Here is a 26,080-nt window from a genome sequence, read left to right as displayed (position 1 = left end):
GATCAGCCAGGTTCTCCGCACTGTGTCTGAAAAACACAACACTCCTTATCTACAGATACTTTTGCAAGTACTTTCTGATGCACTATATGTAATATATTTCAAAGTGACAGACTCATATGTAGAACATTTCAGGCATGCGAGTTAGAACATTTTAGAGGCGTGAGGCATGCTTCCAGGCCCGGGCATAATTGGAAACTCGCATAGCAAAGCTTTAGTTTACGCAAGTTCCCAAAGGGAAATGCTGCTGGAGAGGTCTCTCGTTACTCATTCCAAATTTAAATCTGATTTACGACTCATTCCGGTTTCATTTATGTGGACCGAACCCAAATCAAGGCTTATACTTTTAAATATTTATAAAGTGAGTTTAGTTTACCGTTACAGAAGATGAATGACATGAAAAAAAAAAAAAGATCAAAGAGTTATCAAACATTTGACAGGATTCACCAGAAGGAAAAGCTGAGGTACTTACTGGTCACCAATGTAAAGCCTTGGCCACACTTCATCTGCATGACTGATAATGACTTTGCCGGTAAACAACAGCTTTTCCAACTCAAACACTGCTAATCCAGGGGAACTCAGGTCAATTTCCACTTTCCGAGGTGGCCGCTCGTCATTCCAGGATGCAGGAAGTTTCGATGTGTACGACATTGCCTTTTTCTTGTTCTGCCTCAGGTAGATCCGTTATTTAACATAGCAGCTCTGTCCCCTCAAAACTAGTTAAGTTAAAAAAAATGTTGTTTTTTTTTTAAATAATCAATATTGGGAGGACTGGTTTGTAGCCACAGCATCACTCCTTATAGAAAGCTGAAAGAGGAGTATTCCCCATCAAGTCCTCTGTAGTGTGAAAAAGAAGCGAGTAACAAGTGATTTTAGTCTCAGCCTTGTTCACCGTTGATTAATTCACTGCTAACACTATGTGTCCTGACAGTCAGGACATTTGACCCTCAAATTAAATCGAGCCTGTGTGCCTCACGCCTTCAGGGGCATGCGTAATGCTTTTGCATCAAAATAGCAGCCTATTTAAAGATCTGAACGCTGGTTGGCAGAGCGTGGCCCTCTGAAAGTGTCACCTTGACCAAGAAAAATTAAGAAAAATAAAGCACTTTCCTCTTCATTTCATGAAGGAACAGTGTTTAAAAAAAAAAAAAAAAAAAAATGTGCTAATATGCACAAACCAAAAAAGGAGCTATATGATGTTTTCCACCATTGTCAGGCAAAGATTTCCATCTTGTGTTGGAAACATGCACTTACAGCTGAAAGTAACAAACTTAAAATGAACACATGACAGAGCATCGTTTTCATGCAAAGTTTTTGGTGTCATTTTTAATATTTTTTGTTTTCTTCTGGTCATATAAAACCATCTTCTGATATATGGCACTCTTTTTTTTTTACTAAATTAACACAAATGCTTGAAGAAGAAAAAAAAAAAAAGAACAAAAGAGAAACAGTAGCTACACACAAGACGGTGAACTGTGATGCACATTTGGTTTTGATAAACAAAAACAAGGTCAAACTGCTGTGGCCAAAAATGTCATTGAGCATAAAATCTTACTGAACATGTTAAAGTTTCATCCCTTTCTTCATACAAGTGTACAAAGGAGGAGAAAAAAAAAAAAAAAAGATAATTCAACAGACTTAAGAAATTCTTAACCATGTCCTTACCTATCCATAACAGTAGTTTCTAGAGCAAAATACATGGCATTCGTATGTAGGTCTGATTCTAGGTCTGCACTTAGAAAGCAATTTCATCCAAAAGATGGAATAATGGGGACAGGAATCTTTAGGGGGTTTTCACTAATCTGCTGCAGTCTGGGCTCATTAATGGACTCTGAGATGTTATGACTGTATTGAGTGCTTATCTAACATAACAGTGCATGCAAGGCAGGGAGCACAAGTGAAACACTGCACGAGCTAATGCAGAGACATGGAGAGTTAAGAGACTATGGGCAACTAAGTGCCAAATGAATCCATCGTTGTCGAGGATAATATTCTGATCAAGTGAATGGATGTTAAACAGACAGCAAAGGAAGCGCATGTGCCGTTATATGTAGGATCAGACTAAAACGGACCCACAATCTTGAGGGGCAGCGAGATGATAATCTGAATCTGTATCAGGACTTAAGAGTCCACAAACGGCTGCAATGTGGCACCAAATAGACTTATCTTCCAGTGACAGTCTGTACTATGCTAGCAAAGACATAACATAAAAGAGAAGATGAGCAAAAGTGTCTGGTTGTGTAGCCAGCACAGTTACTCACGGAGGCTGAAAGTCATGATATATGATCAACAATCGGCCTTCACGTTCAAATACCAGCAAAATTACAGATAATTTCCACCTTGTTCTTGGGTTCATGTCAATTATTCCAGGTATCATAACATCATGGTGGTGGGTGAAACAAACCCTAACATTACAGCTCGACAAAATGAGACTGGACGCTCAAGTTGTCCATGGAAGATCTGAAGGAAGAAAACAAGACTTAATGATCCATAAGCAAAAAAATAAAGTCCAGTTCAGAATGCCTTCTTCTCCAGCTGATCCAGAATGGCCTGGATTCTCTGTACAGCCTCTTTTCGGGCCTGCCGGACACTCTCCTGTCCCTGAGTCTCCACAGAGTCCAGCACCAGCAGCTCTTTGGTCAACAGTTCTTCCAAACACCGGTAACCCTTGTCTGTTTTTCTGCCAACAAACTCATCAACATCTTCCTGAAACAGCTGAACTCTGGCCATGACCTGCTGGACCTTGGCGAGGCTGAGATTATTGCTCAGGGGCTGAGGTGCAGCCTGACCTGCAGATGGTGCTGGAGCTTGAGCTGGGGCACAGGGAGAGGGCTCAGCTTGTGAGGCTTTAGGATCTCCTCTCCCAGTGTTGCTGTACATTTGGGGAGGTGAACTTATCTCAGCAGGCCTTCCATTGGGGGGATTCGGGGATGGTGCTGGCCTGGGTCTAGGTCCCACCTGTGGAGCACGCTGGTGCTGTTGGTCCTACAATACCACATACAAAAGGGTTTCTCTCAGTTTTAGGGAGACTTCTAAAGTACTGTTCTCTCCACTTATCTTACAGAACAAAAAAAAAATAAATAAAAAAAATAAAAAAAAAATCTATAAACCACATTATATTGGCTGTAGACCGTTACCTTGGGTTGATAAGGTGGTGGAGCACCAGTTCCGGTTCCTGGCCACGCTGGAGGATGAGGTGGACGAACATGATTTCCATAGTGGTTTTGTATAGGCGGCTGGCCTGGCTGCCACTGCTGCTGTGATGGGGCATATGGGCCAGAGTGTCCCCATGCATCACCTTGAGGGCTGGGGTGGAGAGCCTGCCCAGATGGGTATGGGGGATTTGGAGGCATTGCATGTCCACCTTCACTGTAGTGCGAGTATGTCCCGGGATGATATCCAGCACCCTGAGAGCATATGCAAGAGCAATGTGAATGTAGCAGGAGTTTTTGCTCAATTTAATAAAAATATTTAAAGAAATTAATCATCATTACCAATATGACTGTAATGTACATCTCAGCTATTAGGTTGCATCTAGAAACGACTACTAACACCATAAGAAAATGATGTGCGTTTATATGAACTCACCCCCTGACAGTGTGGACCAGGATAGTGAGGATGCTGGTGCTGAGAGTGTGGCTGCCCAGATGGGCCACCGCTCTGTTCTGCTGGACAGCCTTGGTTAGGATAAGAGCCTGGAGTAGGTCTTTGAGGGTCAGCACAGTAGAAGGGGTTGGATGGGTGGAAACCGCTTGTTGAATATTGACTCTGTGCAGGGTTGTAGACACCATGGCCATTTGGATACCCTCTTGGCATTACCTACAAGGAAGGCAAAAGGAGGGGATATAACATGTCTGTGTGTAAAAGTGTATCACTTTACTGGTGTAGTAGTTTTGACACACCTGGTGACTAAATTAAAATGTGATGGAAAGGCGTAGACTTAAGAGATTTAAGTTAATGAGTAGATTAGCTCCTGCTTGCTTGGACTTAGAGAGGACAGGTTATGTTGCATAATGAGTTGTACCTGTGGATTGTACTGAGACTGAACATCTGACCCAGAGGGATAGGTATTTGCATAGTGCCCAGTGGAATGAGCCTGCGGATACCAGTAATGTGAAGGATAGCCTGGATACTGAGAAGCATCCTGTGAACATAGTACATGACACAATTGACTTAGTTGTTTCCTCCCCTTTGTGTACAAGTAGCTGTTGTGCTCAAAAGCACGAGGTGCACAAACTAACTCAAAGTAAAAATGATTAATTCAAGGTTTTCAGCCTATACCTGAAGTTGCAATAACTCATTAAACAGTAACAATAATTCACATCTTGCGCTTGCTGAACCAGATGAGCAAGTGATAAATACTGTAAAGCCAACTAGATTAATGAATATACTCCGTTGCTAAGCCATTTACGCCCTAACATAAGTGCAGTAACACAGCCAGTGTCGTAATGTCAAGAAAAATGAGGGAAACTCGACTAAGGGCTTAACGAGCAAGCTAGCCGTAACTATTACATAATGCCAACTAGCTCCGTTAGCCGTCTAGCTAGCACAGAAACATCTCTATACGAGCCAACTCGACATGATTTGAATCGTTCTTTGAATACTGAAAACAAAATAAACACATTTCAGAGATAAACAGGTGTAGTCTAAGCAAAATCCATCCACTTACCATTGTGTTATTCCAGTTTCCGTTATTTCCCGAGTTACAAGTCGAAGGCCAGCCAGGTTTCAGATTTGACTGCATTTGAGGATGATGTGTCAGCTACGCACGGTCCCCGGCAGCCGTCCCGTAGCGTGTCATTGTAAAAAAAAAAAAAACCTTTATCGAGTCCAAAGTTAATTATCTGAACCGTCAGCTGGCCCTACGTTTCTTCACAGGAGTGGAGATCGTCTGATCAAACTCAGGAAATGCCTGAATGACGCTAATTTCAGGAAAGCCTGTTCTGTGTCTTTAAGAAGGAGAAGAGATCAAATATGAAGATGTCTCACTCTTTTTTGATAAAGTGAACGTTAATCTGCTGCCATTTCGTTCACTATGCAGCAATGAAAAATCAGCCAAATGTGACGTGATGGTAGCATACTGGATGTGTTAAACCAGGTGATAAATATACTTTGATGTGTATGACAAAAGACTCCACGAGTTAAATAATATATATGTTTTTCTGAACGTACGTTGTGATCTGTAAGTATATATGATCTTTGGTTTAGCACGTGCGTCAGCAAACGGTGGTAGCCAATGGGGAAAGACGAATAAAATATGTATTCGAAATATAATAGAATCATTTAATCTCGAAAAAGACCGATGTTTGGTGTTACGTTTGTTTCAATATTTATTTCTGAGTCTCGGTCTTCAAGAGTCAGACAATTAATGCGACCGCGGTGCTTAAAGGGTTAAACGTTAACAGGAAGTTTATCCGTAGCATGTATAAAGACGCTTCCTGTGCCCCTCTCAAAAGAAACAAATTGCTAAACATTCATGGCTTGACGGTTCATAAAGGTACTAGACGTAAATAAACTGCAGCCCAAGATGAACTACGTACCAGGGACGGCAAGCCTCATTGACGACATCGACAGTAAGATGGAAGCAGAGTCAAATCCCTCATTTGTAGAGATGGTTTAGTTGAAAATTTGTTTCGAGATGTAGCATCCCGTCTGACACAGACTGGTGGATTCGTACACACAGACATTACTTTCAGATTAAATGTGTGATTGAACGTGCTTGTATTGGTTGTGCCCTGCAGAAAAACACCTTGTGCTGCTCCGAGATGGCAGAACACTGATCGGTTACCTCAGAAGCATTGATCAATTTGGTACAATTCTTTTTTTTATTTCTTCCACCTTGTTTTTAAACTCACGTCCAAATTGCTAAAAGTGGTTGCAGTTAAAGACTCCGTTTCTATAATGATGTGATTTTATCATCTTACTTCTGTTCTCCAGCCAATTTAGTCTTTCATCAGACGGTGGAGCGGATCCACGTGGGAAAGAAGTTTGGTGACATCCCGCGAGGAATATTCATCGTGAGGGGAGAAAATGTGGTGCTGCTTGGAGAGATAGTAAGTGCGAGCATCCTCATTTTCCCTTGACGCCAACTGGGGTCAGACGAAGCTAATTTTGTTACCAATACTCATGCCACAATGTCGCCATAGACGCATAACATTACATTTATAGAAGACTTTGATTGGAGATTCTCATTTTGAGGTGGCCATCGGACACAGAAGTAAAAATTGGGGATTTTTCCTCCTCCTCACATTGCATTGCTTTTTCTATTTAGATTGATATGTTATTATATTATTAGAAACCGGTGACAATAATTCCTAAAGTAACTGCATTACTATATTATAGTTTTCTTCTTTTTGACTCTAGGCATCACGTTAAATATATAGATGAAAACACATCATGTCCTCTGCTGTTTCATAAGCTTGTTTGTTTTTTCTTCTTTTAAAATGGCAAATAAGGTACTTGTAAAGATCACTTATTTTGTAAACAAAAATGCAGACCAAGTCAAGTGGAAGTTGAGATGGTGAGAAAAATCTTTCTTTTTTTTTTAAATACACTTATACATGCTCATTTATTTATATATATACACACACACACACATTTAATTATTATTCTGTACATTGTGACAGGACCTGAAAGGTTTTAAGCTATCTTTTTTTACATTTCTGAAGGACATACCCTTTATTCCATTTCCCAAACTGCACACACTTAATTCTTAAGTATTTTTCTTCAGAAACCTTCCTAACTGCGGGAATTGACCCGGAAGTATCTGAGCAGCAGCGATGTTAACAGCTGTTTGAGTTCTCCAAACACAGAGAAGAGGAGCTTCAATGCTTACATTAAATTCTCCTTTAGCACAGGCTACACCGGACATATTGTTATGAAAGAGATGAGATAATTCCGTCCCAAGATTCCTTTCATAGCTTGATTGATTAGTTAAGATTAATTTAACTTGATTCATTTCATCCAGTTGTACTAACTGTGATCCATGTGGACAAATCTGGGGAAAAAATTAATTACAGATTTGGCCCGAACTTTTCGACCAAAACAGAACTTTTTAAATTAATGTAAACTTTTTCCCAGTCTGAAATCGTGAAATCAAGCTTCTCAAAGCTGGACTACCACCGTCCAGATAATGTCATTGGAGCTCCACACATGCTCCAAAGTCCCAACCTTTTGTATAAAAACTAATGCTCAAGTGTATAGTAATACAGCATAATTTCCAAGAAAGCTGCTCTCATTTAGATTTAGATATAGATAGATATATATATATATATATGAAATTTTAGTCATGGTTAAAAGCCTCAGAATCTTGGACTTAAAAGCAGCCCATTAAGACTACGTGTCAGTCTTTAAAGCATTTCCAGACTGCTCTAATGAAGTACTGTTTTTTTGTTTTTTTTTGTTTTTTTTTGTTTTTTTTTTTTTAAATATATATAACCACAGCGTCATCTGACAAATATACAATGTAATTAACTTAAAGGGCAATATCCTTGCAGTGAATTCAGCTATACTTACATGTACGATGATCTCCAACAGAGGAAGTTAGAAACAGCAGAATGTCTTCAATGTTTTCTCACACAGTCCACAGTGTTTTTGACGTACTTCCATAACTTGATTCTGCTTCGGTGCATGTAAACTGGTATGAGGACAGATGTCTAGTTAATGGGCAGGTTGTAGTACAACCTTTTTTCTACTGAACTGTGCGTATAACTGTGCTGACTGATGCCACAATCGGTGCTTTTGGAGGAGCTTCATTAGAGCGTGATAATTGGGCTCATTCACTATTACACTTTTACTTCATTATTAATGTATTACTCATTATCAGTTTAAATCTCATTCTATTTGTTGATTTAAGGAAAAACTGGAACAACATTGATTAACTGTGATGGCTGGGTTTGCTGTTGATTAGTGCTTCTTGAAACATTTAATGATCACATCTGGCTAACTCTGACTAGTCAGCTCATCCAGAACGCTGCTGCTAGAGTTTTAACCCGGACTAAGAGATCTGGACACATCACAGCAGCTTTAAAATCTTTACACTGGCTTCCAGTCAGTCACAGAATAGATTTTAAAAGCCTGCTGATGGTTTACAAATCCCAGAAAGGTTTAGGCCCAAAATACATCTGTGATATGTTCAGAGAATATAAAGCCAGCAGAGCTCTTAGATCCAAGGACTCAGGTCAGCTGGTCCAGTCCAGAGTCCAGACTAAACATGGAGAAGCAGCATTTAGCTGTTATGCTGCCAACAAGTGGAACAAACTGCCAGTGGAGATTAAACTTTCACCAAATGTAGACATTTTTAAATCCAGGTTAAAAACATTTCTGTTCTCATGTGTCTATGCATGAAATATCTTTTAACTTATCTAGACTGTTGCTTTTTTTTTAATCATTTTAATAATTTTATTTGTTTCTCTTTATATTCTTTTACGTATTTCCAATGCTTCTTCCACTCCCCGCTGCATTGCTTTTATCTTATGTAAAGCACTTTTATTTGTATAGCACATTTCATGTACAAAACAATTCAATTTGACTTGACTAGTCTGTACGAATAAAGAATTTAAAGCAAAAGTTTGAACGGGCATTAACATGTAAACCTCTGCCAAAGCGACTGATGGCATAAACGGTAACACGCAAGCACAAGAAAGCTTGCGCTTTAAAATGTGTTATTTCACTTTAACATGGTCACGTCTGTGTCTCTGTAGGATGTGGATAAGCCCAGTGACACAGTCTTGCAGCAGGTCTCCATTGAAGAGATCCTGGAGGAGCAGCGGTTGCAGCAGCAAGCCAAGCAGGAGATGGAGAAAGTCAAAATTCAAGTGTTGAAGGACCGAGGCCTTTCCATACCCAAAGCTGACAACTTAGACGAGTACTAACATCACTTTGTTTGCATGAGCCTCCTCCTCAGTTTGTATCAGACTGATAAGTTTTATGTTGAATTATGAGGGTATGTTGTTTTGTTTTTTTTGTTTTGTTTTTCTATGGAAAGAACACACTATCGTGCTGAAGCTCTCTCCTGTTGTGTTCTGTATCAATTTAATTTGAAGAGTACAGAGGAAAAAGATGGATCAGCTGTTCTCAGTTTTACCATTTCGTGGCAGCAATGTAAGAAAGAAAGTTTATTCAGAATCACTTTGTTGGCAAATTAGCAGTCATTTTGCAGGAGCTCTGGTGAGTCTTTTTATTTGGAGACATGTGGGTCTCCTTTTGACAAACATTACCAACATTTCTCCATTAAAAGAGTCTGTGCCTATGGAAGGCCTGCTTGGAAAAATGCCATCACAACATCTGACTGTGCTGTCTTTTTCTTTTAGTATTATTATTTTTAAAGCAATTTCAAAGCTGTATATTTGGGGTAAATCTGCACATGTCCAATATAGACGGTGTCCTCCTGGTCCTGTGTGATGCACCAATTTGAATGCTGCAATGTGACATCAAGAGTGTGGCTCTTGCATTTGTTATGCCATGTGTGAAGCACAAGTTAATTCGGGCAATTTCATTTAGGCATATCCGTGCATCAGACGGCCTCGTGTCCTGTTCTAGAGATGGATTATTATTATTATCTTAAAATCGATTCTATCTGCCTTCATCAGTCAGTAAGGAGCTTCTGAATCATATGGTCGGATACTCATGGTAATATAAATTATTTATTTCAAGAAAAAAAAAAACGCTGTTCAGGAGACTCGTATTGTGTGGACCCTTAAATGACCTGTTGTGTTACCGCATGAATTAGACTTTTGCCGCCTGTCCCAACAGCCTTAGGCTGAGGAGGCAGGATACCCTCGCGGAGTAGTCCTCAATATACATCAGCATATTACAGACCTCTTTCCCCAAAAAGCCCAGTCTGCTCTGACAAGTCATCAGACACTGCCCACCATTCTGCATCATTTCTAAGATACATGTATTTTTATATAATTCTTTATCCTGGTGTCCCATTGAGATTTTATACATTTATCTATATAGATGAATGTAAAGCAAGAAAATGTAAAAATTGCCACCACTAAAGAACCAATGACACCCCCAAAGATGTTGGTAATGGGAAGTATCTAGTTAAGTTTCCTTAGCTAGGAAATTGTTTTTCAATTGGCTCTATATGAATTAATTGGATTATTTTATAAATAATTATAATTACAATGAATTGAATTCCAATTGGCTTGAATTGGACTTTATTATTTAAGTGCCTTGAGATGACATTTGTTGAATTTGGCGCTATATGAATAAAAATTAATTGAATTGAATTGAAGTATGATTCAAAGGATGGATCGTAGACCTGCCTAAATGCACTCTTAAGTTTCTACCTACAGTTTTCACTTTTATCTTTACTAAGTGACTTTAATGTTGACACTAGTAGGTAAACATTGTACTTAAGTGTCCAAAAGATGATCAGAGGAGCTTTTCCATGGCAGGTAGGTTGACTTGAGAACTACAATCTGCTTCTGTTCAGTCCCTTTGAGTTGTTTATGAAAGAAAGCTGAATTACAATTACTCGTGATTGATTTCATGATTCAAACTTGTGGGCATAAATATGTGAAATGGCAACATGTTTTTGTTTTCTTAAAAAGCTTAATATATAGTGTTAATTAAATGCTTCTACAACGACCATCACAGGACTATTATGTGGCTTATCATAAAAACGTTCGTCCAGCAGAGGGCGGCTTGACCTATTTACTCCGCTGAAGTCGTTATAAAGGTAGTAGATTTTTTTCGTTTAATGCTAATTTGTGTCACTTTAAAGTGATATTTCCAAACAGGTTCAAATCAGCTAATGTGTGTTAATAATTAATGTAAGAAACGTGTGACTTGTCTGCTGGTGTGGAAAGGAAGGGGACACTTAATAAGTAATATACAGTGTACTTGTCGTCAAGCGGTTTAACTGTGGTTCATCCCTTAACATCTGGTCGTGGCTGCAATGAGTTTTGTCAGAGAGGCAGAAGCAGCTTCGGGTGGTGTGCTTTTACTTTGAGGACAAGTCCCGGTTGAGTTGGTACGTGCAGCTTGACGTTGCTGTGACGGAAAGGCCCAGCCTATTATGATTACGCACCAACAGGGAGGTGGGGGCGCGCTGATGTCCTCTCTGGTGCACTCAGCCAACCCCTGCCGTTGTAAGGTAAAGCTGGCGGTATCCTGGTGTATCGTTGTAAAGGACCCGCTCAGAGAACCCGGTTTGCACACATCGGATACTCCAAGTTGGTTACTTTCTTTACCGGAAAGATCCCGTACCCAAATTACGCATGGAATGGTTTTGGGGGGATTGGAGTAGAAATGCAGCGCCGTACTTCGAGCCCACAACAAGAACCATGCCCAACTTACACTGCAAGCAAATCTATGACATCCTGTTTTATCCTCTACCACTTTGATATGAGTGAAATTTGCTCGGATATCGACGAGGAGTGAAGAGGATAAACAGCCGAAGGACGTTGTTTTCGCTGCAGACGCTTGTGTACGCTTAAAAACCTCTGCATTTAGGATTTTCTCTTTTTTCTTTTTTTTCTCTTTTTTTTTTGATGGAGCTGGAGAACATAGTAGCCAACACTGTACTGCTAAAAGCGAGAGAGGGTAAGTTGACATAAAAAAAAAAGAAATAGCAGGCAGGCCAGGCTTGATCACATTTTGCGCTCAGTGTGCAGAAAAGATGGGAAGAATTATTGTAGGGATGACGGCAGCCTGCGGACTCTGGGGCTCAGGTAAATCCTACAGATGCAAGAGAGAGAGGAGGGGGGTGTCTTATGCAATACATTACAGACAGCATCAACACATGCTGCTAATCTTTTGATCAATTACAACTCCTAAGTAATCTTAAGGTTGCTTTATTCTCGCCGATTTTGACAGACTGTATGCGTTTACCCACATATGTGAAGGGAGGGTGGGGGGTCTGCCTCCCACATCCGCTTTCGCTGTCTGCAAATGAAAGCGCTCTTTCGCAACACTCTGTATGCTGAAGCACACACCGAGACAGGGAATAACTCTTTTCTACAGAGGAGATAAATGAGTGTAGGTTGGCTGCCATTTGGACAGCTGTCTGATGACGTGACTGATGTTGAAATCTGTGTGAGGGGCCTGCAAAGACAGGCTCTGTCCATCAGTGTAGAAAGACTCCTGTCAGAGAAGGCCACATGCAGATTGACTGTGACTGAAACGTGATGGCATACAGTATCATTAATTTGTCATGTAGGGGAAGACGGGGCTGCACTGAGTGCAAGTGGAAGGCCTGAAAGTAAATATGAAGCGTGACCTCATGATTTATTTCTCATGAATGGGATTCAGTCTCTGCAGGTTATGCAGCCACTTGTATTCGAATTTTTAAGGATTTTCAGTAGTTTTTGCATAATTTGTAACCATCTTTTGATTTAAACACGTCTCATTTCATTTTACCCACATCATTAGACTCAATCTCAGGATGCCAGATATGCCAGAAGGATCAATTTTCATTTATTACTGTAAAGCCTAAAATTAATTATGATCTTGAAAAAGTCATTCTCCATTTTACTTTAACTTGAGCAAAGCTGAGTATCTTAAACTAGAATTCAGTCTCTTGAAATGTTGGTGTCTATCATTAAAAGTAGGTTAAAAGAGTATGCAATGATTTGCAATTAGTTTTAAACACTTTATTTAATTGTAAATGATACTAAGACAAAAAATCGATTGTTAAAGTTGAGAATTGTTGAGGGGTCTATTGAAAAATACATTCTAATTTTGACATTGGCACAGGAACTACAACAGATTTGAAAGGAAGTGTAATGCTTGAAAAAACACAGATTTTTAAAAATGTTTTAGTTAATTGGCAACAAGTCAGTAACATGATTGGCTAGAGCATCCCAGAAAGGATGATAATAGAAAAGGGCAAATAACTTGAGGATTTTGTTATGTGCGGTGAACAATGTTAATATTGAGTAATTGTGATCGTCGAGCTCTTGGACAGCACAGATTTAAAAACAGACGCAGTTGTAGAGTTGAAATCACCACTTCTGAAAAAAGTTTAGCACAGCCTTTTTGATATAAGCCCTCGTGATTAACAGGTGAGGGACCATCCAGTTTGCTGTCAGCACGTAATTAAAAAGCTGCATCTATGATTTTGTGGGTTTACATTACTGCACAAAGCAAGCGCCGTTAATGACGACCTCTTTTTCAGAGAAAGCCTTGCTTATTCAGGCAAGACAATGCTAAACTGCGTTCTGTTAGTATTACAACAGCATGGCTCTTTAAGAGTGTCTGTAATAAACATGATTTTTAAAAAAGAGAGAAAGAAAGAAAGTAGTAAGCCTGCCTCTTTCCCAAATTTTTTTTAAACATTCAACATGAGCTGTTATACTGTTAAGATTTCACTGGCTCGTGTTTTGAAATCAATCTTTGTTTTAGCTTTTCTCAACTTGCATACCTTCATCCCTGAATTGTACTTGAACTCTTCCTTAGAATATTCTGAAGATTCCCAGACTTGTGTTGGGAATCAGTGGTTGATAAAATAAACACTCCAGACTCTGTGATACACATTTTTGTCTTTTCTGAACAAATCACATCATTATCTTTTACTCACTGAAGTGACTCAGTTTAGTTGTCAGTCAAACATTCCCACACTCACAAGTGCCCTACATGAGTTCGGTTGCAGTCAGCATGTGGTTTCATGTGGCAACAGTCTTGGAAGAGTTGCTGGGTGGCAGGGACCTCCTTCTTTGTATGTTAAAATGGTGGCATACTTTTTAGAAATGAGCTAATCTGCAATCAGGGCAGAGAGTGTGTGATGGGTGATAATTGAGTAATAAAATTAACCAGGAAGCTGACATGCTGTCAGAACCCTTGCAAAGAACACATTTGCCTGTGCGTCAGACTGGACGTTTGTTTTATGGTAGCAGAGCGCGACTGGACCCAGTGAATCAAGCTTCATGAATTAAAAAGAGCAGTTAATGACCCATAGCAGATCTGGCTTGTCCCAGCTGCTCTGTTGGTGCTCATACAGTCGGTGCCCTGTGTGTGGGAGAGAAAAAGGCCTTATACAATTACTGAATGATGGTTCTTTGAGATAGCTACGGCATGAATTTCTCAGCAGCTTCATCAAAGTCTCGATAAGCGCAGTCACGTGAGACTGATTCAACGGCTGTGTTGAGATTTGTTACCGTGTACTCATTGAAACATGTCACAGGTTGTTGTGAGCCCATTACTGGTTGAATCCTTTACCGGTGTAAATCATTAGAGGTTTTGCATTGCAGGGCCCAGTCCCAAAGGCTGTGCAGATCCCTGAGTGCTGGAAGTATGTTCAGTGCTTCTCATTCATGCGTATGTATAGCAGAGTTCAGTATACACAGAGACTCATTTTAGGTCACATGCTAACAACAGCATGGGATTGCGAATGGAACAAATAAAGACTGTTTATCCCTGTTTGTTTATGCGAGTGCATCTCAAGTCAGAGCTGAAGCGAGAGGCAAGCATCATCTGTACAAACGCTCCCAGCCACGCACAACAGGAAGGCCCGGTTTACACTGCAATCTTTGGCTTGTTTATACCAGCATCCTCACACCTCCTGAATCAGTAAAACAGTGCAACTGACAGCAAAAGCATAGACATAAAAAGCTATTGATATGGTCTGGCCGTGAGCAGTAGAATACGCTCTCTGTCAACCTCATGTTGCTCTTTGGCTCTACTGTGTCAGTAATGACTACCAAGATCCTGTAAATGCTTGTCCCTGGTTTACAAGATTACACAGACTTTACAACCAGCTGAAAGTTGGTGAAAATTTCAGGTTTTAGAAGATCTCTGACCAGAGTGCTTTTGTATGTTAGCCACAAAGTGGGAAACGATCCATTTAGATTTCCATAGGGAGAGGAAAAAAGCAGCTTTGACCATATTGAACCATCTCGTTAAGTGACCATTGTCTTACATAAAGCTAAATGGTATTACACACTATCGGTTTGATGCAGCCCATAAGCTATTTAATCAGATTGATTGTTACATAACAAACTGAGTGGGCTACTGCCATCTGAGCTCTATCTTCCTGTGGAGCCGCTCTTCGGTCTCTGCGGAAGATATTTTATGGATGATGAGTATGCGGTGAAACGAAACACCCCACTCTCCAACATTGGTCATCTGAGTATCATCTGACTGCTACAGTTTTTATGTATTTTAATGCTTCTTCCACTCCCTGCTGCAATGCTTTTATTTTATGTAAAGTACTTTGATTTTTTTGTACATGAAATGTGCTATATAAATAAATTTGATTTGATTTGATTCAGTTCTGTTGTCCCTGTCAGAACAGCAGGAAATGCAGATGTCCTGATTTTTAATGCTCTGTGAGCTGCCAGCTGAGGAAATTGGGCGTCGCAGCAGATACAAAGAACAAAGTTATTCAGCCCTGACATGGATCTTTTTTCTTTTAGTAAGATTAGTTTGGTTGTGGCTTCTTAGTGTTTCAACTGACATGCAGTCAGAGTGAGATTTAATACCAGGGTGTACTGTAGATTTATGTGTGTGTTAGCAGATGAGGGTGTGGGGGTGAATTCCTTTGTTTAAATGCAACCTGAACTTGGCCACTGTGACGTGAGCAACATCAGTGCAGTAGACCCTAAACTCAGTGCTTGTGTGTGTGTGAGTGAGAGCAGCACTGTCTCACTGCCATCCCATTCACAACTCATGCTGGCAGCAGTTGTAGATTCCAGGCCAGGCGAGCGAGCGTCATCAGCTGTCGAAGTGAATGAGAGTAAGGGGGAAAAATTGCATCGCTGTATCCAGAAGCCTTTCTTGAATTGCAGTAAGAGAGATGGGGTATTTAGTTTGGGTGACGTGACAGAATTCCACTTCACTCCCTGTGGGCTTTCTCATTTAGGCTGTTATGTTTTTGGGTGTTGTTGTTACATAAGTAAAAATCTAGTTTAACCAAAAAAGAAAAAAGCCACAAGCTCAGTTCAGAGGTGCATTAGTTGAGCCAGTTTAATAAAACTGATACAAGCACATGCAATGAATAAAAGTGTCATTTAAGTGTCGTGATTAAAACAGAAAAGTATCTATGATTAGCTTATGGCATGTATGAAATAGCTCACGGTTGACTTTACAGATTGTCAAGATCGAGATTTGTCTGGCTCTTAAAAGCTGTAGATCAACTATGTGTGCAAATGCAGAAATGAGAGAATCCATAAAATTGATTTTAATATGATGACCAACTACAGAGAATCTTTCTAAGTCCCAGATCTAGATTGGAGAGAATGTCTAAGGCCAGTCCTGCCATGTGTCGCTGCGTCTCGTACTCTCCAGATGATATTCTGATTGTATAAACATTGCAGGCGATCTGATTAGTTACTCAAAGGAGGTATGCATAAGATAACAGGCATGAGTGATTTGTTTGCAAGTGATTTGTGTGTGCTCTGAACGGCATCTTCGAGCTACTGCAGTGGGAGGGCGGGTGAGTTTGTTGCTTCATCATGCGAGGCCACAGCAAGTCCAAGCAAGCTGAGAGCAGCCGTCATTACGACTAGCAGAATTCTATTGAAAGTAGATGGTTCACCCGTCTGCACCCTGGACTGTCAAACACACAACATTGATTTTTTTTTTTTTGCTGTGCCGACTAATCGTCCACCTGCCAGATAATGGTAATGTGAGTATGAATAATAGACAATAGGCTTTTTGTTTCTGTTGTCATACACAAACTTTCTCATCTACTTCCCCAAAACAAGCCTAGAAAAACCCCTCTTAGAGGATGCCGCCATAAAATAATTCTGTCAACTTTTATTTACCTTTGAGAGCTTTAATGGTGGGTTTAGTTTGGATGTTAATAGTTTATAGTTTTAACATCTTGGCAAACAGGCTTCAGAAGCACTAAGCCCCTATTTGACCCCAAGATACTGTGTTTACTGGCTATCAAAGTCACCGTAACACTGTTGATAGTAGTCAGAGACTAAAAAATTACGCATTTGGTTCCAACAATTATCACCCAGATAGAAATATTTCAACAATTGGATAAAATGCCAAGAAATTTAGTACAAGCATCCATGATCCATTTAGGATGGTTGTATAACATGACTCAGTTCATAAGTAAATTGATTTATTTGGAAATTCATGAACCTTTGTTTAAAACAGTGTGCATTTCAGATTAGCACATTTCTTTTGCAAATGAGATGCTGAATACCCACTGATGTCACAGATGCTGTTTGTAAGCATGGAGCTGCCTCAATATCTGTAGGCTGCTTACTGTGCTGAAATACTTTTGGGATATTTCTAAATGAGGGAGCCAGGATATTGGATTTAAATGGATATCCAATTAATCAGAGTAAATGTGCTTATTATCTAAGCTCATGCCATTGAATAAATTTTTTTAATTTTTCATCAGATTGCAAAGAAAATAAACTCTACTCAAACCTAAACTTGATGGCAAGCAAATACAGGCATAAAATACAGTTTTCCAATTGTACTTATTCCCTTGACAAAATAAGGCCCTAAAGCTTTGATGTGAAATATGTGACAGTAATCCAAAGAAAGCACTGCAGGGCTACTTTATTGGTGGTGTTCGTTGGTGGTTTTCTGTCACGATTTATCTGCGTTTTTGGCTCAGTGCCTGACACCATGTTTTATCTCAGCTTACGTGCAAAATATGCCATTTTTAAAGTGTTCAAGTGATGCTATAAATGATATTGGAATAGAATGGCTGTTGTATGACGATGATGATGTGACAGCATCATTGTCGATCTCAAGCCTAAACATATTAGAAGCATTTTTTTTTTTATCTATGTTGCTCTCTGGATAGTGTTTTTTTTTATTTATTTATTTGTACATGTTATTTCACTGGTCTGTTGGCCAAATGCTTTAACATGTAAACATTGAACCATTTATAAACGATAGCAAAGGAAGCAATACCCCTCTTCTATATCAGTACTGCAAAATGTTGATTAATTAGCATCTAATGTGTTTTTTCTTCGTGCATGAAACAAGCTAAATTCGAGAAGTAAAAAGAAATGGTAAAAATAGGTTTTCTAGCACGTTTTCATTTTAGATTTTCAGAAAAACACTGTTCGTCAACAGTTGTTAAGTTACGAGTTGGAGGTTGTTTTTTAATTTTTTTGCGTTTTCTTTGGGAAGCAAATCCGCAAGAGTCAAAAAGCAGGGTCTCAACCAGTATTATCCTCAGGAACATAAAGCAAAGAAGAAGCAGAGATGCCCACTTCTTCATCGACAACACGCCACAAGGCTCGCTGTGTTTTGAGTAGGAGTGTGACTCATTTTTTCTTGAGTGGAAAAATTCAGCTCTCTGGCTCCTACTATCTCTATTGTTACTGCTGCCTCTTCCCACACATACAGTATACGTAACTCAGCTGGATGCAACAAGTTCACGCCTGTTCTCCGGGAGTTGTCGAGTGGAATTCTGGGGAATACAGGAGACAAGTTTTAAAAGCAGACGTCGACGAGGTGTGCTGAGGTAGAGTGGACAACTTGTCATTGAAGTACGCAAGGAATGCACCAAACATTTAAACTGTCTTTTTCCCCATTGTCAGACAGGCAGGTGATTACCTATGCAGTGTTTCATCGTCTCTTGTTTCCCGTGCTCCTCACTGCTGCCACATATCTTTAATGGAACAGCCTATGAATATTTGATGTACATTAATCAAATAATCAATATTGCAAGTTTTGAACCTCCCTCTCTCATGTCTGCTACTATATGAGGGTCTACTATAAATGCAAGATTGTGAATATACTCACATTAAATGGTTTGAAAAAAACGAGAGGATATCTAATTTTCTCTAAGATTAAAACAATTCATTTGAATAAAAACTAGTGGCTCCTTTGCCTTTAGAAGTAGAGAATAGTGACAATAGTCCCTTGTGTACTAAAGGTTATTTATGGCACTAATGACCTGGGGCTTCTTTACAGTGCATTCTGAGAAAAATAGACCAGTTTATGGCATCTAATATTGTAAAAACGCTGTAAATCTTAAACAGCACCAACTTTTACTCTGAGGCTTGCCGCGTGTTTTCAACAACAGCGAGGATAGACAAACAAAAGTGCTGCTGAGTAACGCCAAGTTACCTTGAAAACCAGATAAATGGGCAGCATTCATACAGAATTTCAGCTCAATTAATGCCCCCAGTTAATCTTTGGATTTTTTTTTCTCCCCGTTTGGAAGGATGTTGCCATCACAGGGACAAAAGAACTTGGAATGTCAACATAAGAACAAGACAAGCAACAAACATCCCCATGGGGTGTGTGCGTGTGAGGAAGAATGGGGAAGATGGAGAGCTTGAGCAAAACACATAATCAGTTTAACCTTACTTCCGCAAGGGGTTTCTGTTGTGTGTGTATGCATGTGTTTGTGTATGAGAAAGAGAGAGCAAAAGCACACACCCATCTGTTCCCATACAATGTACCACGTGTCCCATCAGATTGATAAGTCAGCCCTCTTGTTTTCATTGTAAGCGCTTTTCTCAATGTTTGCTCACTTGTGATGTAACTATAGAGTTCCACTCCGATGAAATAAAGATCATCCTTCAGGGAGTTGTAGGATTACACTGCCATAACGTTCAACCTATCAAAACATTTATGAAGGTGAACAAACACCATCTCGTCAGGGTGAGGAAGCGTCCTATTACGGATGGCCTCATGTGTACTATGGTCTGTCCTTCTGGATCTTTATGGATGAGCAAACAGCATGTATTATCCAGCATGCCCTTTACTGTGTGTGGCCCTTTGATCGTACAGCTTGGTTTGTTATTTTGTTATATAATTCAATGATCCCACTCCCACCCTATCTCACATATTTAGTATATTTATAGAGCAGGAAACTTGTGGCACCTGACTGTTCCCAGACAGGAAATGTACCCTTCCTTCTGTGCGCTTGTGTGAGCTTTCTGCCCTTGCATGCAAGTTTTCACACCAACTATCTTCCTGCACATGGTGGTTTACCTCTGGACTGGCATTCAGAGTAAACAGCCACTCTAGCAACAACTGTCACAGCTTGCTAGCTTTGAGGTCACGGACAGGTTTGACCACCTCACTTTTTAATAACACATTGCCACCACTGCCCTTGAGCTGGTCGCTATTTATAGCAACAATGTTTACAAGGACATAAAGACAGGAAAACAGGCACAGTTGTGTAGTTGTCTTCAAGCTTTGTGCAAATAAATCATTTGATATGCTACATATGCTGAGTTTATGCCAAAGCCAATCTTACACACAAGTGTGTTGTTTTCAGCCACATTGTTACAGTCAAGTTAGATTTAGTTGTTGTTGTCAACGCAGCACACTATATTGTTGGGGACACAGCTGTATGCTAGCATTAATACATCTGATAAGATCTCCCTTTTATTGTCTGTAACTGATTTAGATTTTTTACGACCCCTCATCAAGTGAGTTAACATGTGACCCCCCGCAGCAGTCAAAAGTGTAGTCCAGTGTCAGCAAGTAAACGTTGTACATCACATATGTTTGCTTTGTTAGCAGACAGGGATCGTCCTCTTGTTATTATGGCCATAACGAGGAATACATGGACATACTTTAGCGGCTCGCTGAGGATGGTAATAATAGGGTGGCTGGACAGAGGCACCAACATGACATCATGCTGGAACAGGTCAACAAAGAGTGTCTTCCTGCTATAGTCCTCCCCTTCTGCTCAGGTCTGGCCAACATTTCCTCCAGCTTCCTGTGGCACAGAGAACACACACGTTTGCTACAGTCTAGAGTCCTAACCCTTCAGTAACCAGTTTTGACATCCAGAGGTGGTAATAGAGTCCAGTGTACAAATTTAGTCCTGACAAATAACTAGCCTTGTATTGGTGTTAAAATTGTGCTCATTACTGGAGTTGATTTGTTTGAACTGGCGTGTTTATGTGCTTATACTAAAATATATAGTTTTATAAAGTATAGTATCTTTCATCTTTACCTTTTCATCCCTGCTCATACATTATACAGCGACAAACATTCACACATGAAGTGCTGCACAGCCTACAAAAAACACAATCTAGAAAGGTGTGATTTATTTTCAAGGAGCCTCTCCTCTGCTTTAGCAACAGACAGATGGATATGTAGCGCTTTGTCATCAAGATGTTTCTTGTGATAAAGTGAAACCGTGCGCTGCTTAGAAATGCTCTGACAAGCAGGAAGAGGATGTTGTTGGGTGCCAGTACAAACTTTTCTTTTGTTTTATATCATATTGTTGTGTAGGTACAACTCGGATTTTGCATTTGCTCGAACACAAGCCTTCACCTTAAGTGCTCATGCAAATGAATACAAAGTGACGAACAACACGACATTGTTTGAGAGAAGGAGGAAGAAGACTGTTGAGAGAACAAAGACATTTGAATCGGTGTTCGGTGGTGGTTGGTTTCACTGTGTTGGTACCTTGCTGGCGGCCACAGCATGACTCAACCGCGAGGCCGACATTTAACAGCTCAGACAAAGGAGGTGATGTGAGAAGCGAGAGTTGGATAATCAGAAAAAGATAATTATTTGTTTGTGAACAAGGAGGGTCAGCACAGGCAGGAGATGAAAGTGAGGAGTCACAGAAATCTACCAATTTTTCTCACTTTTTTGCACAGTGTAGGTGTAGAGAGCGGCTCATGAAGTATTTGTAGCGCTTCTCTCTGCCAGTGCCTGAGCTTTCACATCCTATTCTGTTGCAGATGCTGTTAGATACTGTATGCTAAGTGCACAGCATGGCTCTGAGGATGTGGTTTCCACTGGTTGTCCACAGCAGATGTAGCTTCACATTTGGGGGGATATTGTAAGTAAAAGTGTGTGTTTGGTTGTGTATGCGAGTGTGTTCCTGTGATTGATTCACGGCTCAGAGTCTTTTGTGTCAACACTTTATGAATATAACCTCACAGCTAAGCAGTGACGTTTTTGAACGTGTGGATAGATGGGCCCTGCAGGACTGCCCCGTGTTGGTTAAATCGAGCATGAGGACATTAGTAGAGAGAGGTCACAGTAAAGACACAGTCTGTATGCACACAAACACACACAGATGTTTGGGATGCCGGTAACCCCCTGGTGTTTTGCCAGGCGGATGTCATTCCCTCTCTGACTTTATATTTTGCAACACTTGATGTGCCTTGATGATGTCAGAGCTGCTAAGCAGAAACATAAATAAAGGGCGGCGACCACACTGCCCACATGGAACAAATTAGACTGACATGTTCCTGTGTGCAGCGAATCCACAGAGCAGTGCATATTTCAGCTCATGTGTAAGTGACAGACCTCGTGAGGGTGAAACTGTTTAATAAAGAAAGAAATAAACAGAGTACCGAGGACAAGATGGTTTATGGATGACATTTACGAGCACATTCATGCTTTTAATAGTGCAGTTTTGTTAAACAGGAACCCCGAGTTGCCAGCACCCAGGACATTAAACAAAACACGTGAAAGTGGAGGTTTTCCCTTATTTCTCTGTACGATAAATTCAAAATCTCAGTGCTTCCTTTTCTGTTGACATACCTAATCCTTTTGTAAACTTCCCCCCAAGAGCTAATTTCTCATTTCCTGCCCCAACTGTTTCCCCTTCATCAAGCAGACATACAGCAGCTTTGCAACATGCATAAAACATTATTGGGAGTCTTTTGAACTCATAACGGTTGTGTTATTATAAGGCTACAGATGCGAGACACTGAGACTAAGCAGGATATATCTTTTTGCATTGAGTTTTTAAAATGTATTATTTAATTCATGTTTTGCATAATATTAACATGTTTGTGGGATTGTGGTTGGTTTGTCTGCATGAGCTGTTACACATAATTCTTCCTGGAATAAAGCCTAAAGTTAGCTGAAACATCTGGATAAATTGAATATACTCGTGGGTAAGACGGTGCAGTTAAGACCAGTGCTTTCAACCAAGGGCCTTTGTGTTACCTGAAATCAAGATCAACATATCTTCATTCAGAATCGTGACACTTTGCTAAGACAATTTTTGTCACTTCCTGCTTGGGTTTACACATTAAAATTTGGGTAAGTGCAAAAATACCTTCTTTGTACAACACGGACATCACCCTCATGGACACTATTTTACATGTTGCCTTTGTTACATGTGTACAGAACATGTTACAACAAAATGTTGTCACTTTTGGGTTAACTTTAGACAGAGTCATCACTTGGTTAGAGTTAGAACTAATAACGGTTAGGGCTAGCCTGGGAAATCCCATGCTGCTTTGCGCTCGATTTCATTCTCACTGCAAAGTCAGCCTGGAAACCACCGCCCTTATTTTTGCCAGAGTTTGGGAACCAATCACAGAACGGGGGGGGGGGGCGGCGGCGGCGGCGGCGGCAGCAAGCCGATGACGACGTCCATGCGCTACACCGAAGCTTGTAGAGCGTTAATCCAACATGACAGCGGACACAACGTTACCGTTTGATGCAGCCTTAGAAAGTGTTTCGGAGTAGATTCACCCTAGGGTCATTTGAACCGTGACATCCAGCCAAGTAGCCCACCCGCAGTTTTTCCGATATTGGCTGAACATCAGCTGAGTTACAGAGTTATCCCGAATAGCTTCGTACAAGCGCTAACGGACCCTGGCAGTATCTCCAAAATTACCACACTAAAATCACATGTCATGACACCAAACTTCTACAGTAGTACAAATATGGTCTGTACTCACCAAACGATGCATTTGGAAGTTTGTACATAGTCCAGGAGTTTATTATTATCAACACAAGCCTGATAGCTTCTCTGCTGCTAAAGCTGCGTCGACGTCACTTCTGGAGCTGGGAGCTTCAAAGTAAGATGAGGGTTGATCTACTACTGTAGACAACAAAGCAAGGCTGCTCAATTTCTCCATTGATAAAATAATTTCACAACTCTACAACATAAAAATTCATGTAGAATATAGCATATAGGCCTACTTTGTTGTTAATTTAAGTAGCTTAGAGCGCAAGTTTACTTTTATTTTACTTTTTTTTCTTCTTCCTCGTCGAATTTCTGTCGTCATCTGGTATAAGTGATACAATTGGCTATGAATCGCGCGCAAAGCAGCATGGGAAGAACCTGACGTCATTTGATAGACATTCGTAGCGCCCAATAAACGGCTCCAGGCATTCGTAAACCACGCCTCAAATACGAGAAAATGCACACCTAGTTCCCAGACCACCATCTCATCGAGATTGTGGACGCGTCAGCCAGGCTAGGTTAGGGCTATAATAAAAAAGAAAGCATTTTGTCAAACAACCGTACTGTCATGGATGCCACTTTTACCCTTCATATGTAGTTGCTCTCATGACCACTGGAGTTCACATGTGTTTTTGATGTAATTCTTGAGGTTATCTCCTTGCATGAACGTGCACCTCATGGGCTTATTTGAAGGAGGACAGCAGTTAGTCACACGTTGTCCTGAGCGCCAGTCATGAATTGCTGTGCCTCGCAACCTGAATGTTGAGATGTTCAAAAGATGGCCAACAGAGACATTCTAGGGGTTGTTAAAGGACTAAGAAGTGATTGAAGAGGGACACCAGAAGTTTTTGAGGCCTTCGGAGAAGTGTTTTAAAGTTTTTTTTTTTTTTTAATTCCATGTATAAATGATTATTTTTCGCTTCTGACTACTTCAACCATCTAACAGAAGTAAAGAAAAATAAGTATGAATGAGCACTGTTTTATTGGGAATTCTACCACATTAATATTCACTTTCACTTTACTGTTTGTCCAAAAAGATGGAACTGTGGAGCATGTACACAGTGTCTGGGCCCATTTGAGTCTCGCTGAGTTATTTGACCCCCTAACTTCACTATCTGAGTGTGTTAGTTCAGCTTTCAGAGCTTCGATTTTAGTACACTCAGGTCAGACTAACATGTTTACATGCATTAACTAATACATCATGTGTGAACGTGCTCACTATTTCTCTGGTTTTCCCAACATAGAGAAATCTACCACCATACACTTATTTGAAGGGCTCTGAGTAGGGTTTCAATTGAATTGAATTGAAGACTTAAAGGAAAATAAGATTGTTTTGTTGTAAATGAACTAATATTTACCTCTTGAAAAAGTAAAAATAAAATCAAAAGCTGTTCTTCTTTGTACGATCAGCAACAGCCCATAGCATCGCATAGCACAGTCAGCCTTTTTATCAGTTTGTTCAGTTACTTTGAGTCCCTGGCTTAGATAAAAGCCCCAACAGATAAATGCAAAGCAAAATTACAAATACCTAAGGACCTTAGCTTCCTTTTAAAAATAAGGTCTCCTCTGTCACTTGTTCAAGATAGCCTAAGTGTTGCATTTCCAGTCCAGTCTGTTGTCCGGGTGAACACCCAGGTATGTTTAATTCCCCACCAATTCTACCTCGTTTCCCAGGATGGAAAGAGTGTTTTGCTTATTCCTGTCACCATTAAAATCCACTTTCATCTCCTTTGCCTTTTTCAGGACCATTTTAAGGTAAATGTTATATTGCTTTGCTAAGATCCTTGACTGAGGTGCAGGGTAAGTGTGTAGAAGTGTAACAGGGAAGCAGTGGATAAAGGGAGGATGCGAGACTTGTGTGTCTGGAGCAAGGGGAGGAGAATGCTGAGTGTTGTCAGAGTGTTTGTGAGTGATATTTAGCTGCTCTCATGTAACATGCAGTGATTTCTATCAATCGATTAAGTAGAAATTGGATGTTTAAATTCAAGCTTCAGTACAGAGCATTAAGGATGAGATATAGTCACTCATCTCCCACCAGATCTTTTTCCCTGTTGCTGCCCTGTTTTGTCTGAATTGACGCCCCAGCTTTAAACACCAAAGCTTGTCACTACAAGTGGCCATACACAAACTGATCTGCGATTTTCTATTTACTTGTCGATAATAATAATTTACACAGTAAGCATCCCTTAAACAAAAAGGGTTGGTGTACATGTGGCAACAAAGGAGGTCAGTTATTGGCTGCCAGCTACTTGGACACAATGACGTACAGATGACAGAAAATATTCAATAGACTTAAAGGAAAACAAACATGGGTTGGTGAATGCAGGAAAGATAAGTTTTAAGGAGCAGGCATGTGCAGATGAGGCGGAAAGGAAGATTAAAATGAGTTTAGCGAGCAGGGAGTGTGGAAGAAAACAGGACATGGACAGAAAAAGGAGGAACTATATTATTTTGGTTGTCTCAGCATTGTGTAAAAATTGAATGCCTGGGTGGAGTGCCAATGTTTGGTACAATTGTTTGACATGG

At 40.2% G+C, this 26,080-nt stretch overlaps 3 protein-coding genes across 3 annotated transcripts in view; 2 read left to right on the top strand and 1 right to left on the bottom strand.

Annotated features, from left to right (window-relative positions):
- Window positions 1–1,295: 1,295 nt before the first annotated feature.
- On the bottom strand, window positions 1,296–4,936 carry bag4 (BCL2 associated athanogene 4). The gene is made up of 5 exons (XM_075468576.1): window positions 4,667–4,936; window positions 4,022–4,141; window positions 3,586–3,816; window positions 3,135–3,404; window positions 1,296–2,982 (listed from the first exon to the last, which is right to left on the bottom strand). The coding sequence occupies exons 1-5, from the start codon at window positions 4,739–4,741 to the stop codon at window positions 2,512–2,514; spliced, it is 1,167 nt and encodes a 388-aa protein (XP_075324691.1). The 5' UTR covers window positions 4,742–4,936; the 3' UTR covers window positions 1,296–2,511.
- A 377-nt stretch (window positions 4,937–5,313) lies between these two features.
- lsm1 (LSM1, U6 small nuclear RNA associated) lies at window positions 5,314–9,279 on the top strand. Its single transcript, XM_075468588.1, has 4 exons — window positions 5,314–5,570; window positions 5,739–5,807; window positions 5,935–6,050; window positions 8,700–9,279. The coding sequence occupies exons 1-4, from the start codon at window positions 5,525–5,527 to the stop codon at window positions 8,868–8,870; spliced, it is 402 nt and encodes a 133-aa protein (XP_075324703.1). The 5' UTR covers window positions 5,314–5,524; the 3' UTR covers window positions 8,871–9,279.
- Window positions 9,280–11,056: 1,777 nt separating this feature from the next.
- The window catches only part of grk5l (G protein-coupled receptor kinase 5 like), a 30,783-nt gene continuing 15,759 nt past the window's right edge, over window positions 11,057–26,080 (top strand). The window contains exon 1 of the mRNA XM_075468575.1: window positions 11,057–11,550. Within this exon, the coding sequence (XP_075324690.1) occupies window positions 11,499–11,550 (52 nt within the window). The 5' untranslated portion in view covers window positions 11,057–11,498. The remainder of the gene's footprint in view (window positions 11,551–26,080) is intronic.

Source organism: Odontesthes bonariensis, chromosome 6, assembly GCF_027942865.1.
Source record: "Odontesthes bonariensis isolate fOdoBon6 chromosome 6, fOdoBon6.hap1, whole genome shotgun sequence".
Classification (NCBI taxonomy): domain Eukaryota; kingdom Metazoa; phylum Chordata; class Actinopteri; order Atheriniformes; family Atherinopsidae; genus Odontesthes; species Odontesthes bonariensis.
This window is presented reverse-complemented; position numbering and strand designations above follow the sequence as displayed.